Here is a 25356-nt window from a genome sequence, read left to right as displayed (position 1 = left end):
TATGCAACTAAAATTTTTTTGTCTTCTCATCTAGTTACATAAGCTATATTACAGTACAGTCCCTACGCATTTTTGTAGAGATATAATTCCAATAAGACCCCTGCGTCACTCTCTTGGAATTAACAGCATTCGACACTGACGGCGCACTATGGGTCAAACGGCATTTTTTATGTCAAAATCAATTATCTCGAAGAAGAATTGACGAATCGTTTTACATTTTTTTTAATTAAAGCTTATTTGATGCAGATTTGGGGAAAATTATTGCGAATGTTATCATCCCCTATTTTGGGGGTGGAAATGAAGGGTAAATAGGTGAAAAAAGTGAAAATCGATTCTCCGCGTTCAAAAATCTTATATCTTTGATAAATACAGTGAAATTAAGAGACATTATAGTGGAATCAATGCTCGATTGAAACAAGTTATGGAAAAATTAATGAAAATATTTTTATCCCTATTTTAGAGGTGAGGGTGTGGAAAAATTAAAATTAAAGAAAATATGCATAAAAGGATTTTGTTGTCGCTGAACACGAATAAAAGCATCACTAAAACAAAAACTCCTTTTCAGGTTGTTTTAACATCCCCTGATTTAGGGGAAGAACTGATAGGTGGGGGATTGAAAAATAAAATTCATCTTCACGCATCTAACTTATATTTCAGAATCATCCCCTATTTCAGAAGTGGCTTTTATTATCCTCTAGTTCAATGGAAGAAATATACATTGAAAAAAAGAAAAAAATTAATAAAAATTTCGATTAAGGTGTTTATCGTCGATGAGTACGAAACCTATCAGCATTTTGTTCATCATCCCCTATTTTATGGGAGGAAATGAATCAAGCAAATATTTATTTTAAGATATTAATTTTTTAACTCTCAACCTTAATTTGCACCTTAAGGAGGACGTGATGAAAAACCTCCAGAAAGTAAGAGAGGATTAAAAACAGTCATCGTATTTATATTCATCCAATGACATATTTTTTATTTTTGCCAAGTGATGAAACCCTCTCCACCTCTTATTCTTACCCTTAAAGCACGGACTAATAAAAAGCTACACTTAAAGTTTACACTACACAGCTACACGACGAAAAAATAAACTTTTAGATATCTAGGGACCACAAAAACCCTCAACAAATACTTTCTTTGACTTTTTACATTCCACCCCTAACCCCAAATTGCAATTTCCCTTAAGTAAGGGATAATGAAAAATCACCCTGAAAATTACAGATGATAAGAAAGTGGTCTACCATGTTATTTAAAATCAGAGAGTTAATATTTCAGATGAATTTTATTATTCAGTCCACCATCCCTCAGTTCTTCGCCTAAATCAGGGGATTTAAAACAGCTCCTGAAAAGGAGTTTTTTTGTTTTAGTGATGCTTTTATTCGAAAATATTTTCATTAAATTTTTCATAACTTGTTTTAATTGGGTATTGATTCCACCATAATGTGTCTTAATTTCACTATATTTATCGAAGATATAAAATTTTTGAACGAAGAAAATCGATTTTCACTTTTTTCATCTATTCACCCTTCAATTCCACCCCCAAAATAGGGATGACATTCGTAACAATTTTCCCTAAATCTGCTTCAAATAAGCTTTAATTAAAAAAAAAAAATGTAAAACGATTCGTTAATTCTTCTTCCAGATATTTGATTTTGACATAAAAAATGTATCATTCTGCGCATTTTCTTATCGATTTGGACAAAGATAATATTTTTTACGTAAAATTGTTAAGATTTTATAAATCTGTAGAGAAAATTGTAAAAAAATTGAAATAAAAAAATTACGGACCGAAAACACCCTTCACCAACCTAAATGGGACGCATATGATTTGCATGTCGAAAAACCGAGTAGCCCATGTTATTTAACGTAAGACCCATAAATTTTTTTCTATTTATTTTCGACCGTTTTGTCAATAACAGAAAAAACCCAGTTTAGTTTGAGCCCTTTTAAGGGCATATAACTTCCTAAGGGTGCGTTTTAGGGCACATGTTAATAGGAACTTTTTGGCTTTTTTAATGAGTTATAAACGCAGCAGAAGTTTGGAACCCTATTTTAGAAACACCCTGTATTTACCTTAAATATTTTTTAATATTCTGAAAATAACCTGGAAAATTTCAAGGTACGCCCCTGCCGCAGTAAATTGTTACAGTAGTTCCGATAATAGAACTTTCATGGCTTATTCTTTTCTTGGAATTCTATCTTAATAAATATTGTATGGACCATATGTACATTTTAATATTTACCTACATTTTTAGTTGATCAGAACTCAACCCTAAGATCGTATTTTTATTTATTTGTATTTTACAAAGTTTATTGCCTATTTTGCGGTTGATAAGTTTTAAACAATAACGAAAAAAATGTATTTTTTGCAGTCATGTTTTTTTTTTATTCAAAGTATATAGTAATTATTGATTCATAAGACAAAAACATATTTAATTTATTTCACTAGACCTGAATTTTTAGCTGCTTTATCCTGAAAATATGGAAAAGATAGCGAGCTTACCCATAAGAATGAATGAATAACGGAGCTCTGAGGAATTGAGTCCTTAATCCCTTAACATGAAGTATGCAAGCTCATGTTGACCCATGATCTGAAGTATATAGGTTCGTGTTACAAAGTCACCCGCGATTTTATTTTTTTTTATTTACTGAAAAAACGTAATATGACTTTATAATCAGTGATCGCGAGATTTTACAATGAAAATCGTTCAAGTAACAAGTTATGGGATTATGAGGTTGTAGGGTTATAGGGCTATGATGCAATGAGGTCATAAATTCTAATGTTCTTCCAAACACGACTACTCAAGTCGATCTGAAATCGGGAAAACCCGTTTTCTATACGACATTCTCGATCTTAGGGCCAAAATACGAACTCACCCGGCAATTCTGATTTTAGATTCGGATTTGGCGGTGTAATCTAAAAATATGAACAATTTTAGTTATTAAAAACATTTTTTTTTCAAGTGCAGATTTATCACCTTTTAACTTTTGTATTAGCAACCTTTTTCCTCAAAATGATACTTCCCGTCTCTTGTTTCAATTTGACAATGCATTTCATGAACACCCTGTACACCGCAGGTGGTGATTAAATTTATTTTTCTGAATTAATCAAGGAGGCGTTGTGCGGCATGTTGACATCACGTGTGTATTAACCGGAGACCGCGTTATCGGCCGAATATCGCGAACGTCTCCGGCCCACCGGCCACGACCAAATAAAATCAATCTCAAGAATGCGTTTCAAAACATTGTTTTACAAGTCTCGAATTTAATACTCGGAGCCCATCCAGCTTGTATCATTGACTTAAGAATGCGATTAACTTAAACTGGCGATATACATGACTGCAGCCTTAAAAAAGCCCGAACGCGCTCAGACTGTGACGCTCAGACCCGGCGATGGTAACGAGCAACACTTTAAAATATTTTAATCACATTCTGATTGGCGCGCCGGCCGACTGTGAGGCAGCGCGGGTTGCTGTCCGCCGGTCGGTCACAGTCTGAGCGGCAACAGGTAATTTTTAACATCAAAGGAGCCGCCGCTGCCTCGAGCGACGGTTCACACTAATTGGAGAGGCTAGATGGTCAAAGACGCCGATGGAAGGAAATATTGAGCGGTTCAGGGCTAATTGAGTGACCAACAACTTATTTTGTAACGCGTATCACACATGCTCGAACCTCTTCGCGACAATGCCGCGACTTTTTCGTCTCTTGTCATGCTAATTATGACTTCGCATGGTTCGCGGGGCGTCAAGTCACTACCTGACGATATATTTTTTAATGCGCATTGTTCATAGGCAGTCCACTCTCCCCCTTTTGACAGGTCTGCGTTTTAGTACAGGTACGCGTCGTCAGGTGCGCTGATGATTTAGATTTTAATAAACAAAATAGGAAACAATTCCCACCCGATACAATGCACTTATGCCAAAGTTTTTTCTGACTCTGGAAACAGTCTGAAAAGCTTTCAATGCTTTCGTCGATTCGGCTTTTATTTAATAATAATAATGTATTTATTAGCAGGATACATAAATATTTATAACAAAGATTTAGGCAACCTGGTGGCGCCGTTCGATTTTATTCGCCCTTCCACGTAATCACCAGAAGAATAAGTCATTGGAAATCAATAGCATAACAAAATATAACTAAAAACTAACGTAACTAAATAAAAACTAATACAACACACAACTAATACAACTACATAGTTCTTTGCGATAAAATTAATAGTCTTAGACGTTTGCGAAAATGATGATGACACAGTGGGGGCATTTTTAATATTAATATCGATTCTATTATACAGCTTTGCGGCACTGTAGGAGAAAGATTTTGAATATTCGGCATAGCGGTGCCTCGAGACAGCATACAGATTCCGGAATCTTGTGATGTAGCCATGAATAACATTTCGTTTCACAAGCTTGTCATGTAAATATGCAGGAGATTTGTTTTTATTGACTTTATAAATCAGGGAGGACAAACGTAGATCATACTGTTCGCTTAATTTGAGCCATTGAGACTCTTGATGACATGGTGTTACATGGTCCAATTTTTTCAAACCAAATGAATACCTCAAACAATTGTTTTGTACTTTCTGCAGATAATATTTAATGACGATATAACTAAGGTTTTACATAATTTTAATTTAATTTCTTTGCAAGGGTCTGTATTCATATAAAGTAACTTCAATTTCCCATAAGACTTTTCAACCAAATAGTTAACATGACTCTGAAACCTTAAGTTAATGTCTAGATATACACCCAGCTTTTTACAATCATCTCGAGGTTTTATTATTTTACCATTTAAAAGTATCTGAAAATCAGGGTGCACTCTAATTGTTTGTCTCTGCTCACCAAATAAAAGTAACTGTGTCTTTGCTTCATTAAGAACGAGTTTATGAGCAATACAAAAGTTAGACATTGACTTTAAATCAGCATTAATTTTATCAACCGCATTATTAATTTCATTATTTGAAAATGAATGATAGATTTGCGTGTCATCTGCATATTGATGTATCTGTCTGCTCTCTCTCTAGGTATGTATCCCCGCCGTCTGTATAGATAGTGAATGAGGGCGTGCCTTGCTTGCTTGGGTGGGTCTTTTCTTTCTGATTTTTTTTTTAGTGTGTTTATTGGCGCGTGCTTTGTCCTCGTTGATTTTTTTAATTTTCTGTTGGTACCGTTTGTACATTATTTCCGTTTTTGTATTTGTGTTTTTTGGTCTGTGGTTTGTGGTGTTTTGTTTCGGTTGCTTTGCTTTGGTCGTGTATTATAATTATTGTTATCATTCGATTTAAATATGTTGTCAGTAACATCTAAAAGAGCTGTTTCAGTGCTGTGATGCTCCCGAAACCCAGATTGATGGGAAGGTACCAGTTTATTCTTTGTAAGGAAATTATCAAATTGCACAAATATAATTTTTTCTAAAACCTTAGACAGAGTTGGTAGTATGCTGATTGGTCTAAAGTCAACTAAATCCGATGAACTGTAAGTTTTAGGTGTACGATGTATATTAGCATCCTTTCAGATGTCAGGAAATTCATCAGAAGACAAACATTTGTTAATTGCGCAAGTAACATAATCACTCTAATAACTCTAACATAGTATACTTTCCGTACGGAAAATTAAGTCTTAATTTCAGAAGAAATTTGATACGTGAAGCTAAATTAGACAGTATCAACTAGATGACTAGAGAGAATACCAGATCATTTAGCCTGATTTGTTGGCTTCGTGGTAATTGCCAATGGTTGAACAATCTATGGGTTCGCGTCCACGTTATCGGTTTCGACGTCTTGATTAGAGACATACCACTTTCCTTCAAAAGGAATTGGTGATTAAGTGGTGAGTTACGTATGAGTCGTTCCTAACTTCTTGGTAGTTCTCTGTAGTCTTCAACAAAATCATCCCCTTATTAGAATTTTGGTATTATTAAGACTCTGCATCAGATCTGTGCTTTGCAATTGCCAATTACTCTCAGTTTTATTATTATTGCATAAGCGACACTCGTGTTCCTTTATTTGTTCAATTAATATTTTGCCGCATTTAGACGGGATGCTATTATATATATACACCAAGGCTATTAGAGTACAATATTCTACAGCGTTGAAGTGGGTAAAGAGCGATAATCCCGCTCGACCCCGCTCCATCCAAGGGCATATATCCATCCAAGGATTGGATGGATATATGCCCAATGCACAAGTGCATTGTTCTTCCAGCTCGTCATATGAAACGTCCCAATCTTCCTGGAGGTGTTACAGATGGTATTAATGGTGTTTTCTTAAGAGTCTACTTATCCTGTCAATATACCCTTGTATATAGAGTAGATATCATACTAACGGTAATTTAATATTCATAAAGATCAATTTAAAAGAGACTTCTGGGTAATCTCATCTATACTACTGAAATAGATTACTTGTTTATTCAAGTGAGATAATAAAATAATTTTCAGATAGAAAGTATTGCTGTGTTTTTATAACCACTTGAATAATACAAAGCCAAATATGGCCAAGAAAACAACAAATTTCAATAATAGGATATTTTTTAAAGAAACCCACTCTTATCACGCAGGTGTTTGCTTAACCCACTTAGACACTTGGTGTTACAAAGCCACAATAGCTTCTAATGTGATAATTAAAAAATAAATTTAATTAAGAAAAACAAGTTAAATAAATTCACAATAAACCATCATCCGGACAGGTGATGAAAGGAAATGGTAACTAACCTCTTTGTCGGCCTACCTTCCTCGCTTACATTTCCGAATTTGCCACTATCATCAAGCAATAAACGAACTGATCAATTTCGTTAATAAAATTTGGCGCGGACACCTGCATCTCGGACCAAGATGGAAAGTCCCACAATTTCCGAATTAAAATTTACATTAAATCTAAGATTATTCGTGTATTGTAATTAATTATCATAATTCCTATCGCTTCGGAACTGTATAAACACCAAATGCAGAGACACTGGTCAATTTGAATAGTAATTAATTGCGAGTAATTTGATATGAGGAATGATTAAGTATAAGAGAGTAAGTCAGTTTGATTGATGTTAGGAAAAGAAAGGCTAATGTACAAATACGTTACTAAATTTGTTATTAGTTAGCTCGTAAGTTTTACACGTTTTGTAAAGCTTTAACACAATGATATTTTATAAAACCAGTGTAACTGTGTTCTTTTGAGTGTGTAGACGAGTATCCATTGAATGCATTTTGCATAATCACATGATGATTGAAAGATATGGCGTAAAAATAATTAAAAAAATTTAGTTAAATGTCAAAAGTACAAAACTGTTATCTGACGAAGCTAGATGTTGGGTGCGATACCAAACAAAAATGATCATTCGGTCTTCATTGATATTTCTGCCAGCATCATCATCTTTTATTTATATAGGAAAAAGAAAGACTGAGATAAAAAAAATTTCCAAACAGAGTAGAAATAATAAATGTTTACCCATTTCTAAAGCGGTGGTGTCATCTCGTGCCTTTTATGTCCTTTCTTATAATTTCATTCATTTGACAATACTTTATCTGTGCTATAGGTATCTTTATTTTATGTAATTGTTGTCCAAACTCATCTAGTTTAATTTTTAACTCTTCTATGTTGTTCTATTATCCATCTCATAGCTTTTGTATGCCATGGCTGTATGTGTGAGCAAGAAGTGAACGATCTAGTCTAGTAACGTAGTGAATTTTCAAACTTCTTAGAAGCAGAATCGACAAAAAACATAAACCCTCGTTTTGTTTTTATGTGATTGTATCTGTGTCTTACTTTCTTCCATAACATTTAGATACTAGTTGTGGTAAATAATTGAGTGAAGGGTCAATCAATCTGAATGAAATAAAGAGTTAAATAGTCCACTAGGGTACATTACACGTTTGGTTATGTTTGTAATAAGATAATCCTAGGTATTTGTTCTTCATTAGACAATGCTGCAATGTGTTGAATAAGAGAAAATGTGGAGATCTTCATCTAGTTTCATTTTTAACTCTTCTATGCTAATCTATTGTCCATCTCATAGCTTCTGTATGCCATGGCTGTATATATGAGCAAGAAGTGAATGATCTAGTCTAGTAAGGTAGTATGGAGTTACAATTTGGTGAATCTTCAAACTTCTTAGAAGCAGAATCAGCAAAAAACATAAACCTCCGTTTTGGTTTTATGTGATTGTATCTGTGTCTTACTTTCTTCAATAACATTTAATTTAAATACTAGTTGTGGTAAATAATTGATTGAAGTGTCAATCAATCTGAATGAAATAATGAGTTAAATGACTATTTAACTGGTGGACACACCCTGGCGGACTCACCAGGGGATGTTAAACGTCTAGTTATGTTTGTAATAAGCTAATCCTAGCTACTTGTTCTTCATTAGGAAATGCTGCGATAAGTTGAATAAGAAAATCTGGAGATCTTCATAGTTATGGCAAGAAATTGAATGCAGCATGCTGAAAGTGACTCCTAAGGTAAAGTTTCAGAATTTCAGGTGACTTTGAACAGTCATGTTACATCTAGAGAATGCTCTCGCGATTCTCGCCCACCTTCTAGTGACCTATATATCGGTGTATTCACAGAAGCTATATAAATTCAGACGAGGTTTGAACAGAAAGACATACCATCCTTCGGAAAGGATGTGCAGTTGTTGGTCCCTTGTCTAAGTAATGTTAGTCAAGTAAAGGGCGCCTATCCTAAGACAAAGTGAGGATTCGGCAAAATTTCTAGGTTGGGGGTTGCTCGTCTCTTGACGTCGATATTTAGCCATGGTAGCAGAAATAGACTGACGTAAAATAACCAAAATAACAAAGCAGAAAAATATCTTTAATGAAAAAGAAGATTGAGAGAAAGGCATATTCACACTGTTGGTATTATGGTACTTATAAAACACAGAAATTACCTAAATCCAAACCCAAAGGCTGTGCGGAAGGGGGCTACACTTGAAAAAACGCGGACAAATACCCATTATGTATTGACATTGCCAGTGCCGTCGCCAGGGATCGAACCTGGACCAGAATAGGAAGTCTGGTCGAGAAATGCTAAATGCTTATGGAGCTATTGTTTATGGCAGTAAATCTCTAGTTTTCGTTAGAGGTATATCACCACCCTACGTGATATCCCGCTTGAACTTGTCGTCATATCCTATCTTTGAACGTTTGGAAATCCAGCTTTTCAGCAAGATTATACCCTTTCACATATAGCAAAAGTAACATTGGACTACTTTCAGCACACTATACAATGAATCTCATGCTATGACCACCAAGTTCTTTACCCCAATGAACATGTGTGGGGTTTATGGGGTATTAAACTTCATGTGTTTCATGGCATACCCGTTCAGAATGTAGCGATTCTGTTTAACAGATTGTATTGTAATTATAATCAACCACTTAGTACCTATATTCTCCCAGTAGACGACGCAGCAGTGGTATGTAAATTTTCATCAATCAGCGTTTTGCGTGAGCATTTATAAACGCATCGCGGTTAAATTTAGAGTTGGCAACGTGGCGGAGAGCCGTTCAAGACCAGGATACAAAGTACAGCGCATGTGGGGCAAAAACATTGATAGGACTTGGTCATCAACCTACCTGGCTACGACACACGTCCGAATCAAGCCTTGTTAATCTCTCGAACAGAACTATTTTGACATGGAAGTGATTAGACTAGCATCCGCCGAGTCCGTACCGCTGAATATAATTATTCAAACGAGTTTTTTGTGCGTCCAGCTTGTTATTAGGCGTAAGTTATGTACGGAGCTTTCGAACTGGTAATTATAAACTACTTAGAAGTTTTCTGACACCTCTCGTGTGCAAGTCGTGATTTTTTCGGACAGCGCTCGGCGAAACGCCACCTTTCTGCCGGCGAGGCACTTAAGTGCCTCAAATTACGTTTTCGGTTTCGTGAGGATGGGATTGATGTGTATATTAAAATCCAGGGACGCTGGTGTAGTCGAAACATCTTATACGTAGCCGCTTGGTTCAAGTAGATGCGTGACAAAAAACCATCCTATTAGTCGGCGACCATTAAAAGTGCTTGATGTAATATAGTTTATAAAAATGTATAAAGTGCCTCAGGGTCCCGTTCCTGGGCCGTTAAACATAATAAATTAGCAGTAAATGTTAGGTTTTGTTATTAAAAGCCGATAAACTTCTGAGAATTAATAACATTGAGTTAGAAATAGGATGACATGTTATAAAACATCTAAGATGTAGACTATTACTAGGTACATCTCTAGATTTGAGACAATCACTTTCCGTATGCTGTATTATACAGTACGCGCCTAAAGTATGGAATAAATTCAGTAAAAACGAAACAAATTTATTTTGGGAAAAATCCTCGAAGAGGTCGATTTTTAATTTAAAAAATACATATTTTAGCATAAAAGGTGATTTTCAACCGTCATTTGTTTTCGAGTACTGACGTCATCGAAATTTTTTTTAAATAGCAACCCCCTATTTTTTTTCTTGATTCCGAAAGATCGTTTCATTGTCGATTCGACAGTATTAAAATGTTGCCATCTTACATAGGAAAGTTTTCGAGTAAATGACGATTGAATGTTAGAAAACCGAAATCAATTAAAATAAAGCAAAAACGTTATCAAATTTAGGTTTTCGAAATGCCTGAAGTTTTTTATGGATAAGACTAGAACGCAACAGGAAGTTTGCGATTTATTTAATGAAAAACATCCAGATCGCCATATCCGCCAATCGACAGTCAGTAACATAGAATCTAAATTTAGAGAAACTGGCAATGTTGTAGATAGATATTCCAAAACCTGGACGTCCAAGCGTTAGTGAAGATCACAAACAGAACATTTTGAGATTAAGTATGGTAGATAATCCCCATAATACTTCACGATTGATTGCATTAAACAATGAAATTAGTCAGACCACAGTGCTACGTATCCCGAGGAAGGAAAAATATCGTCCCTACAAAATTTAAGTTGTGCAGGAACTCAATGAAGACGATCCCGACCGCCGCTTACACTTTTGTGAAATTATGATGGATTTATGTCAAGTAAATAGAAATTTACACCGGCAAATACTTTTTTCAGACGAGGCCACGTTTTGTCTCAATGGTACAGTGAACCGCCAAACTTGCAGGTATTGGTGTCGGGAAAATGCTCATTGGATGGCAGAGACACATACCCAGCATCCACAGAAATTAAATGTGTGGGCTAGAATAGTTGACAACATAATAGTAGGGCCTTTCTTCTTTGAAGGAACCCTTACAGGAGAAAGATATTTAGAGTTTTTACAAAATGACCTTGTTCCAGCGCTTGCAGTAATTTTTTCTAACGATAATGACCCTGATATTCCTGGTGACATCATGTGGTTTCAGCAAGACGGTGCACCTCCGTACTATGCGCGCCCTGTTCGAGATTTTCTGGACAATTGTTTTCCTAGGAGGTGGATCGGCAGACGAGAACCGATAGAATGACCCGCGAGATCCCCAGATCTTACACCCCTGGACTATTTCTAATGGGGCTACTTAAAGTCCAAAGTGTACATTAATAGACCACATAATTTAGAAGAACTTCAAAATTGTATTACAGATAAAATACACAGAGTTCCCCAGAAATAATTCGTAATGTGCAAGAAGAATTTCTACACAGACTTGTGTATTGTCAAGAAGTCGGTGGGTGGCAATTCGAACACTTAATTTAGGTAGAAAACTTAATGAATTTTATTTGCTTGAGGAATTGTTATTTTTTTAATGAATAAAATTTACGTTTTCTAACATTCAATCGTCATTTACTCGAAAACTTTCTTATGTAAGATGGCAACATTTTAATACTGTCGGATCGACAATGAAACAATCTTTCAGAATCAAGAAAAATATAGGGGGTAGCTATTTAAAAAAAATGTCAATGACGTCATTACTCGAAAACAAATGACGGTTGAAAATCGCCTTTTATGCTAAAATATGTATTTTTTAAATTAAAAATCGACCTGTTCGAGGATTTTTCCCAAAAAAAAAGTGTTTCGTTTTTACTGAATTTATTCCATACCTTAGGCGCGTAGTGTATGTATTATAAAATTTTGCCAAAATACCTGCTAAACAGCTGAGAGTTTTTGAAAACCATGCTGAAAGAGAGTATCTTTTGATTGATCACATAGTTAGCAAACCAAATCAAAAGCAAAACCGCGTAACAGAAAATTTGCATTTGCTTTGATAACGAAAACATAATTACCATTTTTAGTAATGAAACGTTACATTTTATCGCTTTCATGATTAAGTCGGGAAAAAGTCGAAAAGAAAAAAAACCTGTTATAATTCAGTTTGGCAGGTCTGTAATTAAATTGATTAATTACGTATACTTAACTAATTGGATATAGTCCAGGTGACCTGTTTGTTCTAAGTTAATGAGAGCGGATGTGCCTTTGACTCGACAATATGTAGATAACTTACCTACCGTATATTCTTTATAAATAGAACAAAATAGAGCAACGACCATCATTAATATTAATTTACTTAAGCATGATATAGCCTAAAAAATATATGCGGACTATCAAAAAGTAATGTTTTATTGTTAGTTACTCTCAGTCTGTTGTTCGATTTACAGGAAACTTAAAAATTATTCTGATATTTTAACTCGAAATTTAAAATCTTACTTTTAATCACTAAATTTCGTTTTTTATTTCAAAATTAGGCATTGTCATATTAAAAATTTAAAATGTGACTACATTTCCAATGAATGAGAATTACTAGTATTATAATTTTCAATATAATTATCCCTGTAAATAAACTTGTACTGATAGAGGGTGAGTGAGTGTTTTTCGAGATACAAAGTGGTTTTTTAAATTGTGGGAAACAACTACACTGCGGACTAATGGCCCGAACAGATAGCCGAACTCACAGTATAATGCAATGTTGGTCAGGACAATAGTCCGCAGAGTAGTAGTAATATCATTAGTTTAAAAATTTGTTGCTTTTATAGCAAATCGTTCTATACAAAGTAGTAAACTGTTTTTATATTTACCAATTTAACAGAAATATTCAAATTTCAATTGGTACACATTATGCTGGGATAGATTGATATGGGATAATATCAACATTGGTAAACAATCAGTAGCTGATTTATGAACAATCATTTTAATTAATTTAATAAATAAAGTGGTGCAACCCCGTAACAAGTAAAAATAGATCACATTTTTATATAAAGCTGTTAATTTTATATGAAAAATCTGTCTTGATATTTTTAGATATCTGTCACAATTTCGCGGCAGATTCGATTCCTTAATTTGGTAGCAGAGTACCTACAAGATAATCTTTGTCGAACATGTGAAATTAATTTCTTATTTGATTAAATTCTTTGAGAATCGTGTTAGTTGTAGAAAAACAATTCTGTGTTTGTCTTTTAAAAATATCTAAATTTTGTACTTTTACTTGATTTTAAAATTAACTCAAATAAATTCAAAACATTTTCTTAAAACTCCTATCAAATAACGTCTAACAATGTTCCTTGATACGAAAAATCTAGGTATGTATAGTAAAGATTCTTAAATGATGATGTTGCGGAACAACAATGCAAAAGTAATCTCCAAAATGCAGAAATGGCTAAGATCTATCTATCCTGGCTATATTTAAATATTAATCTAATTTGTCAAAAGTCATACTAAAATACCAAGAATAAAAGACCTTTACCTATTTGAAAGATTACATTATTTGATTCTATGTTCTATTTGAATCTATCATTTTTAATTTCAATTTTAGATAATTATCTTATCTATAAGGTTAGATGTCTTCTGCACATCTAGAATTTTGAGAACGCTACACTAAGTAAACATTCTTTTAATATCTCGAAATTTTGACTTTAAGCCAGCAATTTCGAGATTAAGGTCATAGTTTTAATTAACGTTGCTATTGGTGGATCGAAGTTTAAAGCATCAAATTTAAAATTAAATGTCAGTTGAAATTGAAACAAAAGCTGTAACAGAAAAGAGTATCTCTAAAATACCAACCTACACAAAACACGAAGACATAATATAAACGATCAGTGAATACAGGAAAGAATCGATATAAATGTCTCATTGCCAAAGCAGTTTGCGTAACGACATTTTGTAAGCACATCTTGACAAAATAATAAAAAATTCACAAGATGCGGAACATGACTCCCCACAACATTGTAGGAAAACGAGATGATTACAAAGTACGTATCCAATTTTGTTATGGAAACAACAGCCTGTAATACAACAAACGAATAACGTGTCATTGGGGATAATAAGAGGGTTTTAGCGGTAACAAACACGGTGATATTGTCGTTATGGGTTTCGTATTTTTCTTGTAAAAATATACTTGTTTTATTTTTTCTAAAACGCCGCCCCACCACTGTGCAAACAAGTATTGTATGCGCTAATATATTCCTGTCATTTTCTCTTTCCATACAACGTTTGCGATTGTAAACAGGTCGGCAATTTTCTATTTATTTTCCTTCAAAATTAAGTAATTTTTAATAAATACAATATTTGTTTATTATAACTCTGACAGCTTTAATAACATTTATATTATTAATAAAAACAGTAAATGGTTGAAAGTGCAACTAAATACAGTGGTTTTCAAAATAGGAAGTTATTGGAAGGCCAAAATTATTCCAATGATTGAGATAATTGAGACTACAACGATGTAGATCCGTCGATTTGGAATCACCAATTTCTTTATTAAAATTATCATCATTCCATATTTGAAATACAGGGTAAATCGTAAACGTTTTCATATATTTTTAACAGCAGTTCATAGGTATTATTGTACACAACATAAAATTACCTAATAATTTCTTTTACAAAAAAAAATAGGGACGAAAAAATCAAATTTAAAATAAATATGCAAATTTTAATAGAAAACTTCTGATTTCACTATAGAGTTTACGCATAACGTAAATACCTTACACAATGTTGCCGGTGTCAAATAGAACTTTTAAACTGTAATTTTTTATATACAATAGGAATATTTGATGCTTCCTTATAAGTACAGTGATATAAGCCTTGATAGATCCATCTCTAATAATAAGAGATCTATTTCTGATAATAAGATCTATCTTTAATAATAAGAGATAAGATCTATCTCTGATAATAAGACATCCGATCAATCTCTAATAATAAGAGAGTCTATATCTGCTAATAAGAGTGTTATGGAAAGTTTATTGTTAGCAAAGTTTTTTGGCCGTATCTTTCTTATTATTAGAAATACATCTATCAAACCTTATATCATTATAATTATGGGAAAGAGTTCTATCTAAATATGTAAAAGTGTGCAGTGTATTATTATATTTAAATAAATAATAAATATAGGTATCTAAAATTCAACATTCAACTTTCTAAGTAGGTAGGTACAGTTTTTGAAATCACAAGAAAATTTCCTACAACTTTGGCAAATACAACATTTTTCTAAGCATGAAAACAGCAAAAATAAATGGGGTAGAAATAACCCTGTACATAAACGACGAGCTTTTACTGAGAGATGGTCACATAAAAACTAGATTTTAAAGCTTTTGTCAGATTGTTTTTTAACATTCTTTAAGTTTATATACCAAACCGTATTTGTCCGTATTTTGCAGTATTTAGGTACCAATATATCCTTGTACCAATCCGTGTACCTATCAAATTCTTGCCGTTTGTGCACCTTCATTGCACAAAAAATGCGCTTTAACATATGTACAATTCCATTGTACTTTTAAATTGTCATATATCACTTGATTACACCAAAATTTACTAAAAACTTCGATTAAATACACTTAATGGTACTTAAAAGAGAAACGCCGTTTGTGAAAATAACAAATCGACACAAATTTCCACGTGTTAACATTTATGCATGCCACAGAAAATACCAGGACAATTACAAAAGTATCCTACAGGACGAGGACGAGTTAGACTGTTTCGTATATTATACATTAAGAAAAATACCTAATTTTAAAAATTGTTGACGACGAACTTAAGTCGATATCTGGCAAAATGGAAAACACATGCATCAGTTTTATGCGTTTCATGTACAGTGTGTTCAAGCATTACAATTCCAAAATCATTCTGCGAGTACTCGTTTTTATCGATGGACATCACAACAAAAAAAAACACGACAAAATTATGAAACTTGTCTTAACGGAAATACATACATGTAAGTATAGTGGAACATCAATGTGCAATATTTAATTCTAAGAACAAATTTTCAGCAAATGCAGGGATTAAGTATTAACCATATTTTTATTAAGTCTTATTTTACTCGACAAAATAGCTGGTGTACAATGCTTAAATTTTTACTAATTCATTTACTAAAATTGTCAGAAGACATACAACCAAGTGATTGTCAAAACATGTGGTTTTTACTTTATGGTACGCCGCCATATTTTCTAAACGAAATTCGTGATTATTTAAATAATGTTATGAGTTTTTACGAAAACAATTGAAAACACCGCAGATGTCATACCTACTCAATAAAATGCTTTACTGCATTTACTGACTCGTGGACAATTTTGGACATTTCTTGTAGTAGTCACAGGACTGGACTTTACAATTTTTATAATACATATGCAAATTTTATTACACTTTCCAACTTTTTACTTTTTATTATTTTCCTTTTGAGTGTGATATGATTTCCCAATAAATAAAAATATATACAGAGGGAAAATCTCAGTATGACATTGTATACATATTTAATAAACATTTTTTACCCTCACAGGTACATATCTGTCTTAGGATAGACACTACCTTTACTTTATTAAACTGGAACTTCTTACGTTTTTGCGCGCATTTCGAAAGTAGCCCTCTTAAGAAATAATCCGTCACTAATAGAGCAGTCGATGTCTTAAATCACAAAAAATACCGTCGTGTGAGGTCCCCCGTCTTTTAGCTCTGGTCTGAAGGTGAGGAGAAGCCCCCGTACCTCGCAGCCCGATGGACCGTATGGCCTGCAGCTCGTCTTCGAAGGTGTGCAGAACTAGAACTAATCATCTATCATCCGGAATGATTGTTATAAAGGAGGCGTGTTGTTGCACGATCGGGGATCGGGATTCTGGCTTTGAGGGAGGAAAATCTGCAATCGGAGGCTTCGTTAGCCATCGCTAAGTGTGTGGGTTTTAGGAAATAGTTTTTCCCGCGGCGTCGCGATGATTGCATTTGTTTTGGATTGCGAAAGGCCTAGCCGAATAACTGGAAAGATGGTAGAACGGGCGTAAGAGACCATAGGCGTCTCTTGAAGAAGGCGAAGGGGTATTGAAAATGCAAAAAAATAAATTTTTAATTGCTTGACCCATGACTTCCTCAGAAAATAATAAGTTGAACATAATAGAAGAATTATGATGGAATTAACAAGCAACTTTTAAAATATAGAAATGAAAGATATCATAAGATAAAATTGTTCTTGCGCATTATATTTTCGATTTTTCAACTGTGGTCGGTAAAAACAAATTTACTCTCACTGTATCATAACTGGCGAAGCAAATTTTCAAAGGACGTTAATTATGCTGCTATCATAATGATGGAATAAATAATTCTAGACGAGAAATCTTCAATTTCGTACTTGTAAATGGAATTTCCAGAAATACGAGTAAAAAATGCGCTTTAATATACATTAATTAATTCCGAGTCTTACATGAATAAACTCTGAGTATGGAGAGGCTCAAATTGTGAAACTTTTCAGTTTTTATCGTGTCGCAGTACATCAGACAGGTTTCTAGCTCCATTTACAAGGCGTAATGATGGATGTTCCTTGCAATATTGCAACTTCTTAGCTTGTTTCTTGCTGATAATAGTCCTAATAATAATAACGATCTCGTCCGTTCCGTTTTGCGGATTTTATATTGTGAGATAATGATAGATGATTGTGTTCGTTAGTGGTCAGTAGGTGGTATTTTTTTTGCAAGGAAATGCACTTTTAATTTGTATCAGGTACTTTTTCCATCCGTTAAATTGCAAAATTTACGCCACACAAAAAATGTGTTTTCAAGGAATTTAGTTAGATCTACCATAAACTTGATCTTTAACAACCTTTTTGAAAAACAGGTTTTGTTGTATCTTAAATAGAATTTCAAACATTGTTGTCTCTGATAGCGGCAGATATTTTTCACGCAAATACGGTTGTTGTTAAAGTGGTGTCCTTAATCTGTCAAAATTTTATAGGATTATCTTTTTTAGGGAACGTATATGCATTCACTTATAATCAATGTAAATAACAGTTACGAATTTTTTAAATTGTATTAGTTACACACTCACTTGATCCTAAAAAAGTGGAGGTTTGTAAGGAAAGTAAGGCTAAACGAAATATTTACTATTAGAAAAACTTGCATCTAGTTTAATAGCAAGTTATATTTCTTAAATTTAGTTTAGACGGATTGAAGGGTACAGGAAGTATATTTGTACAAACTATTTTGGAAAAATTTCTACCGGTTAATCACTGAAACTTATATCCTTGACAGAAATATAATAGCAAGACTGTCTATGGTTTAAGAGCTACCTAGTTGGAAAGATCTACACGTCTAGCTAGATAATATGTGTCTATAGATTCATTATGTACGTATTATTCATTCAGATGTTGAAATTTCCATCATTACAATAGACAGTTTAATAAAATTAACTGAATCCGAAAATTAATGTCTTGTTCTTTTCAATCGAACGGATGTTTGGCAAAGAAATTAATAGTTTGAAGTAAGTACTTATTTAATAGCTTATTAAAAATTATTTTTGGGAAATGCGCCTGCTTGATTAAGTTTATATAAAGTTTATAATAAACGAATTTGTTTCTTTTGCGAGATTTTCATATAAATAACTAAAAAATCTTCAAATAAAACCGAAACTTACCTGCGTTAGCTTCTGCAGCCGACGAATCGAAGGTTTTGGACGTCATCTGGAAGAGAGCGTCCAGAGGAGTAGCCCCGGGCTGTTTTCCCTGCTGTTGCTGCTGCCTCTGCCTTTGGGCCGTCGGAGAAACAATATCCGGTGAGCAACAGTCGCTCGCCACACTCGACGACCTGTCACTGCCAGTCTCTGACGTGTAACTCACGTTAAAGGCGAATTCCGGCCTCAAAAGAGCCAATTGCTGCACCTTGAGTTGCCGGTGGAACGATTCGAGTCTTTGGTGGTGCGCCTCTATCTCAGGATCTATATCCCACGGCCTTACTATGCGATTGCACTGAGGTTTGCTCGGTTTGTGATTGAGGATGTCGACGATGGAGAAGCTCTTCACGCCGTCGTTCCTTTCCTCTACTTCTACCGTGGGTGATATCCTTCTGTCCGCTTCTACTTCGACCATTTTGAGCTTCTTCAAGGGTTTAAAGTAATCTTCTGCATCATCGGGACATCGACATGTCGTTGTGGTGGAGTACGTTGGGCTCTGGTCTCTAGATCTCTTATGAATATAGTTTGGAGAAGACTGAAGTGCTGGACTTGGACATCCAACGCTTATTTCGTCTTCAGACATGTACTTGGTGGACTCATCCATGGCCATTTGATTGTTTTCTCTTATACTTGGACTGGGAGATCTTGAGGATATCGGACTTTCATATTTTGACCCTAAATACGGAGACATGTCGTTGTTCAGGCTTTTCGGCGATGTGGTTTCTATATCTTGCATCTTCCCACCAAGGAAAATTGTTCTAAAACCTCTCGCAACTGCACATGATACCACAACACGCGAACGTAAACGGAAACCTGTGTTAGAGTCACTGAACACACCGGAAAAAACGATTGGTATTAAGGAGGTATGGACTGCACGTCATGTAGCTTCGTATCTTTAACGGATCTGGTAACAAGTGAACGTCTATCTGCCAAACTAGCCGACAGAGGCTGGTTAGCAGGCGCCGCCCCTCGTTTACCCGCTCCTCCAATGGTGGCGGGGCAGGAAACTGTTTTGCCTTTATAAAAATGCCGCCGTCGGCCCCTATTGGTGGGGGGCGGGGCTTGCGCGACTCTGTTTTATGTGTCTGCCCACCAATCATTTGTCTAATTTGTATAGTGCCGTTTATATCATTTGTTACAGTGGAGATAAATGAGATTTTGTTTTAGGAGATTATTTAGCATGTGTTTAATGTAAATTATTTTGGTTTATGACTTTTTACACTTTAACTTCTTTATTACTGGTGTAAATTCGCACTATTTTATGAGATTTCGGCCTTAAATTAATTTACTGTACAGGAAATGGACTTTATGGCGGTTTTTATGGTGGAATCAGGGCTTTAAACCTTTGAGAGGAGCGTTTCCCATTATTTCCTAAACAGTTTTTATTTCATTTCGTTTGTCCAAGAAAAAAATCAGGTTTAGCAATTTTTATAAATATCTATTTACTAGCAAAATTTAGTGCTTTCATACCGGTGAGCATTTAAGTGGAAACAAAATATTTTTTTTTTCAATGTTTTGAGTAGAATGCCCCTAGAAGTACCCTAAACTCGTGTCGTAATACATTTCATTTTTTAAGATAAGAAATAATACATTCTTGTGCTTTTAGGCTCTTTTGAATAATCTTGAAGCAACTACTCTGCGGACTACAGCTTCCTTTAACAATTACACCCATAATATCTAGTAAACAACTAGAATCTAAGCAACATTAATACCAGAATATTATTAGTTCTCGTCAGTATTGAGCGTTGAGCAATTAAGATATAACATGTATATTATATCTCACCCACACCATGTAGAATATGTAAAAGAATTTCACTGCATCAGCGCTTGCTGTATATTAATTTTAAATAAATTGTTTTCTGGGAGTATTTAACAAATGTGTAGGTATGGAAAGGTGTTTCAATAAAATATTCTTGCACATTTTATTTCACTCGACGAGTTATAAATGGCAATTAAAAATAAAAATTTGTGGAATCAATTTTTATATGATGGAAAGTTGATGTCGAATACAGCTACCAATTATCTGTTACGGCGCAAACTGTCTGTATTATGTAAACAAAAACCACAGAGACCATTATATTCAGTTTCTATAAAAATCGGTCTTTTTATGGGTTTTGTAAATCATTTCGGAATATAATGATCTATTAATTTCTTTTGTAACACCATACGTACGCTGGCTGATAGCAATATTAGATCTTCATCATAGGAGGCCCGAAAAAAATTAATGATACGTTCATGCTAACACCAATTATAAGCGGTAAACGTAAGGTCACTTTCAATCTTGGGAGGTTGACTTAAATTCATTAAATACCTATATCGTTCTAGAGTGTAAATATTACTCGAATTAACTGTTACAAAAAGAAGGCGTAAAAAAATCGATCATGGGTTCTGTTAGAAATTAGTCATAGATTGGGTTATATGAACATCTAATTTACACAATATAGGTAATAACGTTTAACAGTTTTCCTGGAATATAGTTTTTGTTTGGTATAATTTATATTTGTATTAAGTCTGTTAGGTTTTTGGGCGAGTATTACTTTTTTGCATCAAACGTTGGAAAAGAATGTCCATCGGAATTTAGGTATCTTCCATCGACTATCTATAATCTCTGTATAGTATAGTACTTTAAGACCCCATTAATGATTTTAGTAAAAAAATACCTATCCATGTAACATAACCTCAAATATGTCAAAAAAATCTCGATTTCGGTACTTTTAGGTTAAGATATCTGGAAAACCAGAGCCAATTGAAAAATTTGGACCTCAGATTCCAATTCAGTGCATCAAAATCGTTCGGAAAAGTACATTCTGGTTTCTGGGTTTGAGGGTCGGCCAAATTTTGTCGGCCTGTGTTATTTTTCTATAGATTATAGTCAGCAAGCAACTGTTGCAGATATCTACCCATTTAATTTCTCTTCATGATGTCTTTATGGAACCCCTTTTGGAGTGTTTCATTAGGAATTGAAATATATATAGAGCCTCAGCGGGACATCATGATTTAGTATTAATGATCGCAGAGGGTATTCAATTTTCTCCGTTAGAAGTATCTGTTTTAATTATATAAAGGGTAGATATTGATTTCTAGGGGTAAAAAAAATATTCAATCCCACGCGAAACAAATGTGTTTAGCCTATTTTAGGATCTCATTCAAATGTGGGTTATTGATTTATGTGCATATGTGTAGACAACAAGGAATTGACGCATATTTTTCTACACAGGGTGATTAACGACAAATGTAAATATAGAGAAACATGGAGCATCTGAAAAATGTAAATATGTAAGTTTTATCATTACAGAATTGTTTAGTAGTGTGGATATGAAACATTCCTACATGCTTCACCTTGTAATTTTTATGTTAATGAAATAATTTAAATTATATGCTAAATTCTTAGTTATTTTAATATTAAGTTGTCAATTATACAGAGATTTATTTATTACCAAAATGGTATAAGGAGCATAAACACAATAATATAAATTATTATTTCATTTCTGTTTTACGAATGTAGCCAACGTCTATATAAGTATTCTGACAAATTCATTTTTATTAATGTGTTTTCATTTACTGCTTTTTATGTCTGTCAGATACCAAATAACAATCATTTGCTGACTAATCGAGATGGGGTGCTACTTGTATAGCTTTGACGAATATTTGGCACGTGAAGATATGCTTCCGAATGTGTCGATATGCACCGAACACACAATACGGCACTTGATATATTTGACAAGTATGTGTACTCCAGTAATTCTATACGCACGCTTGGAATCTCCATACCACACTACTTTTGTTTACGTTTAGCAAATATTTGGTAAGTGACCACATCATCTGGAGTCGGAAAAGGTTTGAACGTAGGTATTAGTTTAGTAGTTGTGTTTTAAAATAGAAAAACGTGAAATATTGTTCACTCATGTCTAATGGTCGCAAGTACAACAGAAAAATAACACACTATATGTCTATATATTTTTGTTAAATTAAATTCTTAAATGAAACCTTGTACCAAATCATGTCTGTTCTGTATTAAATAGTATAAATACAAAATGGAAATATGTTAAGCAACATTAAACTTTTTGTTCACATCAACTCACTTGTTTCACTATAATCTATGAAAAGTATATATATTTAAGAATCAAAACTTCGCGAACTTAAATAAAATTCTATCGATTGACATTCTCGAAAACTGCAATTTATTCTCAAAACAAAAACAAAACTGAAAACTAACGACATAAACACAACATGATATACATACAACTGAATTATAATTTTTACTATGGGAGCTTGTAAAAATTTCCCCAATATTCAAAGCAAGGCAACTAAACAATAATGTTACATTTTAATTTTAAATAAAATAAAGTTTTAAGCGTATACAAACCCATTAATATTATACGGGAATTATTCTTAATCTGACAAGGTATTTTACATTTTGGGGAATAACTTTTGTTTCTCAGTCTAATACTGGTATCTGCTATATAGGTATGTATAAAAAAAGTCGCTCAGACAAATCCTATTAATAGTTGAAACATTAGTTTTAATGCTGTTGAAATTATATACAGAATATAGTTTCATTTTATTTATTTTTATATATGTACAGGGTGTTCCAAAAGCTCGATGACAAACTTTGACAGATGATAGCTGGATTAATTTCAAACATTTTTTCTTATATGAACATAGGTCCGATCATTATTATTTAGAAGTTACAAGCATTTTAAAAAATATAATTTCATAGTTCAGTCAATGTAGCCTGGGAAATATAAATAATCGGTGTTAATAACAGTAATTATTTTTTGTGTTTAAAGTTTAAACATTAGTTAACCTTTTGTAACCAAATTAACAAATCTTGAGACTATAAAAATTGTGCAAAATGTCCATCCTCGGCTCGAATGCAAGGCTCACATCGTCGAACCAAAGATTCCGTTATTCGACAGATGAGATTTGGGTCATTTCTTATCTGGTTAGCTACATCCTGATTTCTTTCAAGTTACGCTGACGGGTAATGATTTTAATATAGTAGACAAGCTGCTTCATATAAATAAAAGTCCAGAGATTTAAATCTGGGGAATGCGGTGGCCATACTATTGGATCTTGTTGACCTATTCATTTATTCGAGAATGATCATTTAACCAAATAGTTTCTTGTCTTCCTTTATGTGGTGGTGCGTCATCGTGCTGATACCACAATAAATAATTAATGAACAATATTAAGCCCTACGTCTTCAATCAAAAAAGTTGTTTTGATACTGGAACGTTGCTGAAATCGTCTTGATCTAATCGCATGTGGATTTTGTAACGCCCAGATATGTTCATTATGATTATTAAGTGTGGTCCGGATGCTAGGTTCTGCACACCGTTTTACCTGCGCAATTCAAGACCGAGACTTTGCTTGTGGACAGGAAAACTATGCAGTTTTGAGAAGGTACACCGCATGGGAAAACTGAGGCGATGAGTATAGTTATCCACCAACTGCGCAAATTAGTCGATGCTTGTAGACGTTCACTCCGTTTTGTGATACGTTTTACCATTTGAAATTTGAATAGGCAAATCGTCGCAAAATTTCAAGTTCTTCATCAACATTCCCGTGAGTTTCTGTTTGGTATGTGAAATTAACGGAATATGGTGACAGAAACAAAAAGAGCCAGACATACGAAATTTTAATCGAAAAATTCAGAGAGGTTCAAGCTGTAGCAAATAGAGAAATACCTAGTTAGTTAGAAAAATAGTTTATTTTTTCTTTCTTACAAAAATTGACTGGAGCAGTACTTGGTCCAGGGTCGATTTCGCGAATACATTGTATTATTTGCAACATTGTATTGTTTGCAACATTATTCTGATATCAACGAAGCCTTTTGTAATTTTTATGATAAACTCTTTTCTCTGATTGATAAATATGTCCCTAAAACTACAATAAAAGGTAGAAACTATTCACGTTGGTTTACTAAGAATATTATTAAAAGTATTAAATTAAAACATAAAGCTTTGCGTGATTATAAAAGATTTGATGATCCAGTAGCTCGCCAGGAATTTGAATTTTTACGAACATATATAAAAAATGAAATTAAATGTGAATATCAGAATTATTGTCGTAACATTGAGAATAGTATTAAAATCAATCCCAATAAATTCTGGCAATTTATCAATATGAAAAAGAATAACAACAGCTTGCCAAGTACAATGTATTACCAAGATAATTCTTATGAAAGTACTGGTGATGTGGTTGAGATGTTTGCTCAGTACTTTAGTAGTACTTTTATTAAGTCCAGTTTTCTTTCTGTTGACTCATTAACGGATACAGGCACTGCATTGTTTCAACTGAATCAGTTCACAGAAGCAGAGGTGATTTCAGCCTTAAAAAAAATCAAACCCAAAAATACTATGGGCCCAGATAAAATCCCTGCATTTGTACTTAATGATTGTGCCTGTGTTTTAGCTGTACCTCTTACCATCTTGTTTAATTTGTCTATTAGATGTAATACTTATCCTAGTGTATTAAAAAACTCTAAAGTAATTCCTGTTTATAAACAAGGTGAAAGAAATAAAGTTGAAAATTATAGACCTATAACAATTATCAATAA

The 25356-nt window shown here is 33.7% G+C and overlaps 1 protein-coding gene across 1 annotated transcript in view; it reads right to left on the bottom strand.

Moving 5' to 3' along the window:
* The window catches only part of LOC108903689 (homeobox protein Hox-A4-like), a 118331-nt gene extending 98647 nt beyond the window's left edge, over positions 1 to 19684 (bottom strand). The window contains exon 1 of the mRNA XM_018705948.2: positions 18759 to 19684. Coding sequence (XP_018561464.1) covers positions 18759 to 19530 — 772 coding nt within the window. The 5' untranslated portion in view covers positions 19531 to 19684. The remainder of the gene's footprint in view (positions 1 to 18758) is intronic.
* Positions 19685 to 25356: the final 5672 nt, after the last annotated feature.

This window comes from Anoplophora glabripennis, unplaced genomic scaffold (assembly GCF_000390285.2).
Source record: "Anoplophora glabripennis isolate ALB-LARVAE unplaced genomic scaffold, Agla_2.0 scaffold70, whole genome shotgun sequence".
Classification (NCBI taxonomy): domain Eukaryota; kingdom Metazoa; phylum Arthropoda; class Insecta; order Coleoptera; family Cerambycidae; genus Anoplophora; species Anoplophora glabripennis.
The sequence above is the reverse complement of the archived record's forward strand: the minus strand, read 5'-3'. Positions and strand labels throughout refer to the sequence as shown.